The 13,137-nt window shown below is 41.4% G+C and overlaps 1 protein-coding gene across 1 annotated transcript in view; it reads right to left on the bottom strand.

Annotated features, from left to right (window-relative positions):
• The window catches only part of ank1b (ankyrin 1, erythrocytic b), a 102,403-nt gene that overhangs the window by 16,471 nt on the left and 72,795 nt on the right, over window positions 1–13,137 (bottom strand). Inside the window, exons 24-34 of the mRNA XM_074618830.1 lie at window positions 13,117–13,137; window positions 10,630–10,753; window positions 9,876–9,939; window positions 9,405–9,517; window positions 7,776–8,000; window positions 6,680–6,834; window positions 6,286–6,497; window positions 3,620–3,824; window positions 3,390–3,486; window positions 3,074–3,302; window positions 2,122–2,250 (exon numbers count right to left, since the gene is read on the bottom strand). Coding sequence (XP_074474931.1) covers window positions 2,122–2,250; window positions 3,074–3,302; window positions 3,390–3,486; window positions 3,620–3,824; window positions 6,286–6,497; window positions 6,680–6,834; window positions 7,776–8,000; window positions 9,405–9,517; window positions 9,876–9,939; window positions 10,630–10,753; window positions 13,117–13,137 — 1,574 coding nt within the window. The remainder of the gene's footprint in view (window positions 1–2,121; window positions 2,251–3,073; window positions 3,303–3,389; window positions 3,487–3,619; window positions 3,825–6,285; window positions 6,498–6,679; window positions 6,835–7,775; window positions 8,001–9,404; window positions 9,518–9,875; window positions 9,940–10,629; window positions 10,754–13,116) is intronic.

The following is a 13,137-nucleotide window of genomic DNA, read 5'->3' on the forward strand; positions in this document are numbered from 1 at the left end:
GTGTGTGTCACTCTGACGGACAGAAACACACTGATAGACAAATAGATGGATTATTTATCAAAAAAAATTAACAAACCAATGAAAAGACATGAAAAACATGCACTGTATGAAAGAGACAAGTTATCTGTGCAAGAGAAGGGGTTTAAAGAGCATCAATAAAATGCAGAGGGTGAAGAAGTGACAATTACGATCAGAAAGAAGGACTACATTTACAGTGATGCATCTGCAACCAAAGGGACACACTTAAAAAACAGTGTACCTTTACATATTAGGGAGGTGTTTATTATTGTATTACACATTCAATTAAAATAGAAAAAAAAAAAACACAAAAAAAATCAGGGATGCATTTGTTTAAAGGGACTGTTTGAAACTTCTTACACGTATAAATCAATCCGGGTCGGTGTCCAATGCGCGCTTGCATATGCACGCTCACGTGTGGCGACGCCGTTCAGACGACACTCCAACACAAACTACACGGAAGCACCAAAACCGCAAAGTTATATCTAGAGAAGCCCGTCTTGCAAAACAGTGTTGGCTGCGGTCGGTGGACGCGGGGGAGACCGTAGCTTTGGTCTCCAGGGCCGGAGTCTCTGCTGTACTCTGCTCCTCTGCCTGCCTTCACTCACACACCGCGCTCGTTCTCGCTCAGCTCGCTCCACTCTCACGTACTTGTGCGCACACTACACGCTGCAGAAGAGTTAGTTTAGCTCTGAGAATATCTAGTAAATGTCGAGTGGACGTTTGTGCAGAAATAACTGCTGCAGCTCCTCCAGACCAACAGAGGTTTCCCGTGTCTTGTGAAGTGACGGGGCTCCGCAACGAGAAACGTTATCGTCTCCGACCGGGTGCCGATGTCTCCCCTGTTTCCTCCGGCCGCGGTCGGGACGCTGAAGCAGGAAAAGCACTAGGATCAGCAGTGATTCATGGAGAGACCTTCGTCTGGTCAGCTAACATTACTGCCAAGTAGGTGAAATATAGAGTGATATTGTGGTTTTAGCTGACATGTGTCACCTCACTGTTTTGAGCGATGCTCGTTCACGTCTATGTAGAGCGAGCACAAGCGCGAGCCCGAACAACAGGACGCTGACTTTCGTTGACTAAACGGCCACAGGTGTCGCTGTTAACAAGCATTTCTGATTCTTACAAACAGTCCCTTTAAAGGTCTTATTGATAACATTTTTATGTAGACAAATATTCAAAATAATAATAATAATACAATAATAATTCATCCACAGAGCCTTTACAAAGGTGACGGATAAAAAGTGTGGCTTTTCCTGAAAAAAAAAGAGATGATGATTGTTAATTAATCATTTTATAAATGTTGGTGGGTCCAAAATTAATGTTATCTCTATTTCTGTAGAAGATATCAGACGTTTGGTTCCCACGTCTAACAAGGCTTGTGTGCCAATAGTAAAACGACGTTGGTATCATGTGGTGTCTCTGTGTCGTCAGTTAGTGTGGAAAAAACGGGATAAATGGCTGAGATTGACAGTAAGAGCCTGGCAACGACTTGTTGTGAAGTGAATGCAATGGAACGGGGGAAGGAGACATCTAATGGCAGAATGTTATCAATAGCACCTTTAACTTGTCATTTGTTTAGGAAGAATGATTTGACAAACACGATTTGACACCCACGAAGAAGAATGAACTGATTGACAGACATACACAGATCAAGAAATGTGTTCATCAATATGTTAAAAATCATCAACAATAATATTTTTTATTGAAATACCTTCATGCTGTATGGATATATGTTGAAATTCCTATGTTTTCTTAACCTTAGGATTGTTAGGATGTTATTCTGTAAAAAAATTTTTTTACTTTCACTGCGTGGTGTTGCTGATTAACTGCAGAGAGTGCACAGCGCTGTACTGTACATGTTAATGGTGAGACAAACTGATAGAAACGACGGTGAAAAGCACACATAAAAAACCACCGTACGAACAGGTTGTTTGGGTGATCAGCAGGTGGGGGCTCAGGAGGAAAACTGACTAACACGGCGAGAGGATCCTTGGCACACTGAATCCAACAGCTGAACATCAAAACCACAGTACTGTACAGTATGAATACGTAGCGAGTGACAGAAAAAGCAGGCATGTGAACAGTCAGATAGAGACAGACCTTGACAGAGACGGGCAGCCGGTTATCTCGGAAGGCCTGGAAGCTGAAGCTGCGAGGCTGCTGGGTGGCCTTCCTGATCGGCACCAGGTTCCCAGAGCACTCCAGGTGCAGCGGCATGCCCTCCATCAGCTGGGGAAAAGTTTCACAAAATGTTAAGGGTGACAAGATTAGAGCTGAAACGATTAGGCGAGAAATCGATTAGTCGATAGGCAGGAAAAATAATCGTCAACTATTTTGATAATCAATCAAGCAGAAATAGTCAAACTGATTCCAGCCTCTCAAATGAGAGGATTACCTGCTTTATTTGTCATATATCATTCTAAACCAGGGCTGCCCAAAGTGGGGCCCGCGGGCTAAAATTGGCCCCACCATCAGGTTCGATTTGGCCCGCCAAATGTTAGCGAATTTTGTTTTTATAATTAAAAGGCCCGCGAGATTACCGGCGATCCCGACCAATTTTACTGTCTTCCGCAGGCTGTAGCAGGCTCGTTCTTAGAGCTAGGCGAATGTACTGGTATCACATGAAACTACAAAACCTAAGGAATCCATTGCACTATGCCATGTTAGCTTGTCAGAAGGATGCTAAATAACGCTCCAAAGTGGCGAGGGAAGACTGGCATAAATTGGGTATGACTGGAAATGAGCCCAATTGTGTTCAGCAGGTGGGTTTTAAGGGTTAACTACAGTATTTAAAAGCTAAAAATAATATTCAATTAGGGGAACTGGGATCCTAGTACCAAAAAAATGCTTCTTTTCTTGCATCTTCTAATGCATATCCTAAGTATTACTTCTGAGTATTCTTTAGAAACAATAGCCAATTAAAGTGAGTAGATAAAAAATGTATGTCACATGTTATATATGCACTGTCTAGGATAACTCCTACTGCTTTCCGCAACACCTTTCCCGTTTTGTGATCTTGGCAACATTTTCCGTTTCGCACTGTGCTGCTGACCTCGATGTCTCGACTTCGGGCCACTTCGGTGAAGTTTTCGTGCAGCTCCAGCGTTTTGTCCATCTTGTCATCTGTCATGCAGTAACAACGCAAGCGTCCCTCCCGCGCTTCGTTCATCTTAGCGAAAATAACAAACTTGGCCATGTACGGGACGGACATCAGCTCTCGGTACAGCAAATTGGCAAAGGTCACTGCCTCTGCCGTGCGTGGGCAGTCTGCCAGCCAGAATCTGGATAAAGGTAGGAGAAGATGAATAAGAAGGGTGCGAGAGAACAGGGAAAGAAAAGCTTGCCTTGATTACTGCTGAGGTGCTCACCTTGCAGACACATTGGTGGTAAAGTTGGCACAGCTATGGGCGTACATTAGCTTGGTGGTTCCAGTGATGTCCTCCCACTGAGCTGGCGCTGTGCCACCTGAGACACACCAAGCACACTGTGTCATTCATGCCATGATAACCACGGTAACAGATGCCAACATAAATGCTCTTGCAGCACATTTTATGCTTTAAGTACATCAAAACCAATACAGAAAGTCATTTGATCCTACCAATGACACTGCAGAGGAGGCGCAAGCTGGTGGTGTCACCCTCCCCAGCATCCCGAGGACTCTCCCGCCAGGACGGTGGCAGAGGGATGCGCAACCCGATTGGCCGGTGGAATTTGCGTCGGCGGGGCTCGATGGTAACCACTGGGCTGAAGGTCGCCTGGTTACCAAGCTGCTGAGTCAGCAGTTCATCAGGGATTGGCTGCGCCTGAGGTGGGGGCGGTGGTGGAGGGGAAAGCTTATTAAAAAGGAGGATGCTAAAAAACAAAAACAAGACAGTTTAAAGGATATGGAGTTGAAGAAGGCTGGGGTGCATAAAATATGTGAAAGATAAGCTCAAGCACAAACACAATATAAAAGATCCAAATGGATAGTAGGGAATAGAAATAAGGGGTACAAAAAGAAAATCTGTGCAATAGACTGAAACATCAAACTCACAGCCATACTCACACATGCAACCAATTCATATTTCACACTTGACCCAACTCAGATCAGTGCATCAGCTCGGTCAGTGTGGCTCACAACTTAAATCAGGCAACTGAAGAGTGATGAATGGCTGGATAAAAGGAAAACATAAACAGAGCAGCATAAGGCAAAGCAAAACTCAGTCCCATGCATGTTTCCTTAAATAACATCAGTGCTGTGACAAAATCTGACAGACAATGTAAACAATGTATGCTGAAGTGACCAAAAAAAAGGAAATGTAGAAAACCCATAATCCGTCATAATCTCTCTGTCATGAGAAACAAAACCAAGCGGAGGTTCCGGGTGAAAAGAGACAGTCAGCATGAGTGTTCGCCAAGTTCCCATATGTGTGTCTGTGGAGGTCTGGATGAGTGACAGTCAGCCACACGTTTGCCAAAAGCTCCCGTTTGGCAGGACGGACACCACGTGTTGTAAATGCTAATTTAGAAATGGTGCAGTATGGCATGACAGGCTGAGACACTCCACAGGTCTAGTTCTTGGCACCTATATGCATGGTGATGTATTGAATTGTAAAACTTTGTTATTTTGTATTTTGAAGGCCCTGAAAACCTTTTTATTCTCAATCAGTGTTTCTCAGTCAGTGTTATCTAAAACAGTGGTTCCCAACCTGGGGTCTGGGCCAAAGATCACAGGAAATGTAATCATTTCTAAAATTCACAACATGTTTTAATCTAATGAAATATTCTGCTATTTGTTGGCGTTTAGCCTGTCAAAATCAACCTTAAAAAATAGATTTGCGCTCCCACTCGTTGCACACAAAGGGAGACACGCACCTGTATTAGCAGCAATCCAACGGCACCATACATTACATTTATTTAACCACAATAACGAAAAAATATATTTTGGCTCTAACATTATTATTTAAGTCATTACAAAAAAAAAAGGATGATATTTTGTATCTGCATTTGCTTGGCAAATCCGTCAAGACGTAACCACTTTATTCAAATTGAGGATTTTTGTTTGAGGATTTGTAATTATTTTTAAGGTGATAACGTCAGAAAATATAGGGGGAGGGGCTCAACTTTTCTTAGATACAAGTAGTAGGGGCTTCAAGGAAAATAGGTTGGGAACTACTGATCTAGAACAGTTTTGGCTATTTCAAGAGAAATTTCTGCAACATTTAGCAACCTTTGTATCAAAACCGTTGAGCGGCTGTTTGTTTATGTTGCCAGCACTGTCAGTAAAAAAGAGCGTGTCAGTGTTAAACTCTAAATAAAAAATACCTACCTGAATTTTTTTCAAGGCATAAACTTTGATTGATGCTGATGTAGTCATGAATATTTAATGTCACAGATAAATTATTGAAGGGGCTTTAAACCTATGAAATAAACTGTATCTAACAGGTTAATGTTTCTCATAGAAAAGGACCATACCAGTGCTTTTTAATATTTTATCCAGTAACTGCAACCATGCATATTTTACATTACTGCTGACCAGATTCTAAGGCATATCGTTTTCTTCATATCTTGGGGTGGCTGTTGGTTTTTTGGTTCAGTATCAGCAAAAGATGATGTGGTATTCACTGTGAAGAATTAACTAAAGCAAATGTATACTGTGATTAAATAAAACAGAAAACGATTACTATAAGAAATGTAAGGTAGGAAAATTACATTTCAAAAACTTTAACATGTAAACGGTTTGCAGTAAATGGGGGAAAAAACCTGCAAAAAATGCAAATATGGAATCAAAAATGGATCCGCTGCTTGTCATAGATGCAACAACTCATACGACAATTCATAAACTTCCTTCAAACATCAAGATTCATAAGAGAATAAAGCATCTGTCTGCAGTCAGCAGTACAGCGTACGCATTCACTCTCAATGACTGATAGCAGAACTCTCACAAATTCAGGCTTGTCGTTTGTCAAACAGACAGAACATCAACTTCAGGATATGAAATCTGTCAAATTGCAACTCCAAGAGACTCAATGCATCACAAATTGAAATACGGCTGGCACAAACCAGCGATTCGCAGACTGAGAGTCAGCTGTTTTTATAATTCAAACATCTGTCCTCGGTAATTTCTGAAAAGAACCAGATTGTCTCTGTTGTACAAGCAGAATAACAAATTATGAAAGGTGTGTAGGGTCTGTGATGTCATGTCTGCAATTCCCTCTCCTGTTCATCATTCCTGCTCACACATAACGCTCTCCGTCTACTGTATTTTATCTCCCCTCTTCTTACCTGCAGCCCCAGTCTCACTCTCTTGGTGACGGCCGTCTCGGGGAAGATGGCCTCGACGTGGGGCACCAGCTTACTGGTCAACCGGCCGCCCTCTGGGCCAATCAGATCGCTCTCCTGCTGAATGCGGGAGACCACGGCGAAGTAGAGGGGGAAGTCAGTGGAGATGATCCGACGGATTCTCTTCTTCTCCAGCTCGTCTTGACTCTCCAAGTCTACACACAGGGAGGAGTGAAGAGGAAAAGAAAAAGAGACAGAGGGAACAATAAAGAGAGGTTGGTAAATGTTAGAATGCAAGTTACACGTGTGCCCTTGTTCTGCAAATCCAGGGTCATGTGTCAAGATTAAGACTGACTCATCTGCAACTGTGCAAGGTCTCACGAACCATCACACTGACCTTCATCCATGCCATTCAGAATAGTTTCCAGCACTTCGTCGCCATAGCGATTGCGATGTTCCTTCCAGACTGAGCCATTTTCGCTGCGGAGGACCACGAGCTCTCTGTCCCCTCGGCCCAGTGAGGCAAAGTGGGGGATTTCTACAATTACTGGCCTGTGGAAGAAAGAAAAATCAGGTTTCTTCTATTCAGCACAAGGAGCATCATGAATCTGTTTGAAAAATAAATAAATTACAAAATGGGGTTTGTGATATAAAGAAAATAGATTTTGTGATCTCATTGAAAAAAACTAAAATATCCAATTTTTTGTTTTGTTCCAATATTGTTGCTGGTATACTATGATTTACAGTATTGCCCTGAGATATACAGACTTATTAATCTCCACTAGATGGCACCATAATCATCAGCAAAATAGAGCACATTATTGTCATTCTTCCAGTTTCTGTTTGAGTTGAGAATTGGTATGCTAATTATCTTTAGAAGAATTTTATAACTCTTACAATTTAACGAAAATTGAAGGAATTAGGGGCTGCAACTAACAATTATTTTCACTGTTGATGAATCTGTTGATTATTTTCTTGATTAATCGATTAGTTGTTTGGTCCAGAAAATGTCAGAAAATTATGATTGTCAATCAGTGTTTCTCAAAGCCCAAGATGACGTCCTAAAAAGTCTTATTTTGTCCACAACTCAAAAATTCAGTTTGTTGTCATAGAGGAGTAAAGAAACCAGAAAATATTCTCATTTTAGAAGCCCGAATCAGAGAATTTAGACTTTCTTTTCTTAAGAAATTACTCAAACCGATTAATCGAAAATAGTCGGCGATTAATTAAATAGTTGACAGCTCTAATGCAAACGTTTAATTTATTTTCCATTTTATTTCTTACATTTCACATGAGTACAAACATTCTAATTCCTTTGTTACCGACCAAAACATAAATATGATTTGCAGTGACTGCCCAGTGCTTAAATGCACAAATGGGCTGACACACAAAAAACATTTGATCACCAAATTGTGCTTGACAAAGTGTTTTCTACATGAAGGTCATAAAGCTGTTCAAATGCAGTAAATAAACCTACTACAAAGTTGACTCACCCAAGGAACTGCATACTGGATGGCCCTAGAGAGATGATACGGCTAGCGAGCCCCTCCCCCTCCACCAGCGGAGGAGGCGTGGTCAGTTTCTGAGGTTTGACCAGGCGGCAGGTAATGCGCGTCGGTGCGGTGCAGGTTCGAGGAGGAATGATGACTCGCAGGCCGTGGTGTCGGCTGCCCCGCATGGAGCCTCCTCGAGCATCCACCATAAAACTCACCAGGAAGCTGAGAGTCAAACAGATGATTAAACAAAAAAAGTTCAGATGATCACTTTAATGTTATTAAGATGCATTTAATATTCAATAACACGGCATTGGAATATAAATTGTAACAATCAATACTGGGCTTTCCTGAGGGGAATTCTTCCACTGAATGAGACAGAGGGATCATTTGTGGTTTATTCAGCAGTGTTTGGAATTGATCTGGTCTCTGTCTGTTTCAGAGTGATTCATACAGCACAGACACCGATTCATTATGTGGGTGCCCTTTTCATTTGATTATCTCAATATGGCAGCGGAGGACAGGCCATCTGGAGTGGCCACTAAGTGCAGCAAGAAGGACATAAAGAGACTTTAAAAAGAGCCCCGTGGTGTTTGATCTTGCATTAGACGGGCAGCTTCATACAGGTGTGTGTGTGTGTGTGTGTGTGTGTGTGTGTGTGTGTGTGTGTGTGTGGCAGGGTGACTTTTCTCTCATGAGTTCATCTTGATGTGCAACGCCTGCACATATTCAGCTTTTTTAAATGCTGACTCATCATGCTGTGTATAAATTACAACACCGCTATCACACCAAGGCGTGTAATAGACCCGCCTGTCCACCAGAGGATAGCGTGTCAGTGTCACATTTTGCCTCACCAAGGTTGTGAATATTACACGCGTGTTATGAAGGTGCAGTACCAGCAGGGGGCAACAAAACCACTCACTTAGGTTTAGGAAAAAAACATCATGGTCGGCCTTAAAATAAGTACGTAAACTAAGTAAAATACATACGGAAACAACGTGACATAACTACGGAAAACACGTCACAAACAAAGTGTAAACACAAGGAGAGTTAAAATCCTCAAGTGACCAACATGTATCATTTATGTATCATCCCATTTAAGGTATAAATCCTGGGTTCAATTTAATAGAAAACAGCGCTACATATATTATTAATTTTTGTCATTTGCCGGCACTGTAGGAAGTGGTGTGGTGGGTGGAGAAAGTGTGGTTCAGCCTTGGCATTCATTGATGTTTTGATGTCAGGGATGTCACGACATCAGCGATGATCAGTGATCATATAAGATGACGGATGATTCGGCAGCAGTTAGTAGGTGTGGAGTTACTGAATATACCTTTAGAAATCTGTGTTTTGTCACTGCTAACATGGCAATTCATATTTAATAAAAACTTTTAAAGGTTGTCTAAATGCCCAAATGAGACCCCTGTCTCTAACATCCTAAACATGTAAGTCTAAATTCAGAGTATTCTTTGACTGCGTTTTACATATTTTCCCCTTTATTCCATCTTCACTGCCCTTGCATGCATTCTGTACTTTTAAAAAAATCATTTGCAATACTATTAATCTCATTGAGTCTGCCAAAAACCCTTCTTTATGACGAGCATACAGCAAAATGTTTTATTGTCTGACCCAGTGTGAATAGGGCTGGCCACGGGGCTGACGTTGTCTGAAGTCTCCGTAGCCGGGCTGCTCGGGATGAGAGAGTCATCATCATACTCCTTTGGCAGTGGGATGGGGGTGTGCTGAGGTCAGAGGGGGAGAACAAAAAAAAGACAGGCAGTGAAAAATTGAGAGGCAGTTAAATAACCATGACTGAAACGATTAAGACAGAGAAAAGATAGAGAGAGAAAAAGGAAAGAGAAGAGGTGACACAGCACAATGAGAGAGTGAATAAATGAGACAATGATAGACAGAAACAGGCAGAGGAAACCAGAAAAAAAGAGCAGAGAGTCTAATAGAAGAGACGGAGAATATCAGAAGCCAAAAGAAGAGATATAAATAACCACTATTCGATGAATTAATAATCTGTCTTCAATTGGATAAAGAAACAAATGTTTACAAAGTGTAATGCTCCCTCTGAACGTCACAAGCTAAGCCTACCTGATCCAGCAGTACAGTCTCTGGGGACACACAAGGGATCCTGGGAATAGCAGGAGAATATGGCCTGTAGGAGAGGAAGTGAGAATAATGTAAGACAAGAAACAGCCGACTATTATTCTGCAACAAACAAATAAATAATTTTATCTCATCCGCGCCATAATTTAGGACAGAGATACTGTAAGTGATCCATGCCAGCCATTCAATGACTTGCTCAATCCCATTTTATGACTTCTGTTACCGGTATGTTAGGTATTTTCTTGAAAATACCAGTAAAAAACTCAGTTTCAACCATAGACTGTATATAAAGATGGACGACATGACAGTTCCCCAAAAGTGAAGCCAGAACATCTTGATCGCCCCCTGGTGGCTGGCTGCAGCATAGGTCATAAATCCCACCCCCTTCCATGTTAGTGGATGGGACATGGGCAAAACTAAAAAAATCAAAGTACACGTCAAATTGAGTTTTCCCCAAAGATGGTTTCTGTCATTTTAGGAAGTTCTTATCACGCTGATGTATATTCAAGTGTTGATTTTTCTGATATGTTGGTAAAAAGCAAAATGTCGTGACTACACGCTGATGAAAAACTGACACCATTTTTAAATAGAGAGGATAAAGATAGAGCAGATAAAGATAGAGGAGAGCAAACAGGGCTGGAGTTGAGAGCAGAGTACGCCTATGGTTTCAACTGTCACCTGCAGATCCCCCATTTACCAGACAGCACAAATGCAGAAACGTGAGTGTACAGTGACTTACGTGGTACCCAGCCCACCCTCAAAGTCTCTGAAGGTTTTCTTCGGGGAGAGGAAGTCATCGTCCTGGTCCTTGAAGTCATCAAGCTTCAAATAACGCGCTCCGTCCATGCCGAGCAGCTCGTCTCCTGTGGGCAAAATAAAGAAGTAAGAAAGGGGGGAAAGGGAGCAAAGAGGGAATAACAGAAACTGGCAAAGAACAGGTTACACAAAGACTTAAGAGAGAAAAGGACGAGACCGGGGGGAATACAGGGCAAAAAATGATGCTGATCTCAACTTCTTCCACTCATAAAGTCGTAAAATGTAAGTTTCTTAAATCAAGTAAAAAATATGCCAATGGAATTCCCCATTTTACAATTTTTTTTTAGTTTTAATAATAATAATAATAATTAATTAATTCAATTCTAAATGGACAAAAGTAGTAATCGTTAACACCACCATCCTCCCCATCCCTCCACCTTCATGAGAACCACAGAAAAAATGGCCATAAAGCAACCTCAAATATTTTAGTCAAAGCAATGGAGGTCAAACCAACAACAACCAGAGCCGATGGAAACCAAAGGAGTGAAAGAAGAGGATTGATAAGACAGTGAATATTAACACAGTTTAAGACACTGCATGGACGGCAAACTGCAAGGCACCTGGTGACAGCTTTTTTTAGTGAGCATGCCCATTAAAGATGAAATCACATGTGGTGATGGTTGTTTCTGTGTGGGAGAAAATAGCTCAATTATTAAGGAGGAATGGTATTAAAATAATGGTCATAACAACAATAGTAAACGATAAAGCACTTCACAAAACAGAGTTGATCACAGACATTTTGACCCTTCGCTGAGCCCCTCCCTAGAACGACCGCTGTCCAATCCTACGTTAGCAACCGTAACTAGGCTCAGGAGGCGCGTCAAGCTTTCAGCAGTGTATGGAACCTGCAAGTCCGACAGAAGATATGCTCAAAGTTTAAAGGGGAGTGTTGTATATTTTTTCGCTTTTCCGAAGACAAAAATGCAAGAGGAGCGATGTCGGAAGTGTGGCATCACTCGCACTTCACTTTGGAGGTGTTACGTGACGAGGCATTATCAATCGACTTGACAAGGGCTGCTTCAACCGCAGGTGCTTTCCCCATGCACATTTATTTTTTATTCAGAGAAAATCACGTTCTTTTTCCAGTTATCATATCAATGTGCAAGCAGCACAGGTATCCAGCCAGAAAGCCCGAAAGACAGCCCGCGAGGCAAAGTATCATGGGAGTAAAGTAAAAAAACAAAACAAAAATCAAATTGTTAGTCTAACGTTTTCAAATGATTTTCCATATGTTGTCATGTATGAAAAGACCCAAAATGAACACTGTAAGCAGACTACTTGATTACTATAAGCAAATTATATAAACAGTATTTGTATAAGAATGATCTGTCCCAAGCTTTTTGATCCATATAAGCGGTTGGCCACTGTAACCGTGGTCACTATAAGCGGTTTCCACTGTATATTAGATAATGAAAAAGCTGTAGGGAGTCGTAATTAAACATTAACTTAGCTTAAAAAAACCCAATTTATTACCTTAACCTGCTGTGCAAGAACATTGTTCCTGTATATGTTTGTCCTTCATGTGAGTTGTCAAGATGTGGGGTGGCTGACGCTTCATTCACAACACTCTGCCGTCAAATTAGCCTTTATTGTGAATGTGTAATGTGTAAACCTTTCTGTCTACTTCTCTCTGATATTTCAGAATGATTATTCCAGAAATCTGCCATTATTTCCTTTGGAGTATCTCTCACTGATATCGTTGAAATAACGCCATATTGTTATGCCGGGTGGGAAAGCTTGACAGGCCTAGCAACAGTAACCAAGGGGGGAGGGGCTCAGCGAAGGGTCAATTAAACATTCATTAGTAGGCTTCAAAATATACAGGTAAACAAAAAAAAGAAATGTTAAAGAAGCAATACAATTAAACAAGTACAACAAGAACAACATGAAGCTTGCATGTAAAAATGCTTTTCAAAATTTGTTGATTTGATTTCATTCTGAATTTCTTTAAAACAGAAAGACGACTGCATAAACAGCAACTGTGCGTGCTGAGTGTCACAGCTGGGGCACAGCATGCATGTAATTTAGCTTATTGATCAATTAAGCTGTAAAAGGCAGGAGCACTCATTTTCATAATGGCTCGATTGGAAGTGAGCTGTTTGTCTTTCAAATGCAGAAACACTGGAGCTCTGTCAATAATGAGTCCACGGACAGATGTGCATTGAACGCTGGTAAAAAGGAAAAAATGTCGTGACTACATGCTGATGAAAAACTGACACAATTTTTAAATAGAGAGGATAAAGATAGAGCAGATAAAGATAGAGAGCAAACAGGGCTGGAGTTGAGAGCAGAGTCAGAGGAACTGATTAAAAAGACAATTAGTGACACACGGAAGAAAATGAGAATTGCAATGAAGGCACAAGTTCACTAGCCACCGGACCGGACAAGCCAGAGATAGACACAATCCTACCTAAAGTTAGCTGGGCAACCC

This window comes from Sebastes fasciatus, chromosome 19, assembly GCF_043250625.1.
Source record: "Sebastes fasciatus isolate fSebFas1 chromosome 19, fSebFas1.pri, whole genome shotgun sequence".
Classification (NCBI taxonomy): domain Eukaryota; kingdom Metazoa; phylum Chordata; class Actinopteri; order Perciformes; family Sebastidae; genus Sebastes; species Sebastes fasciatus.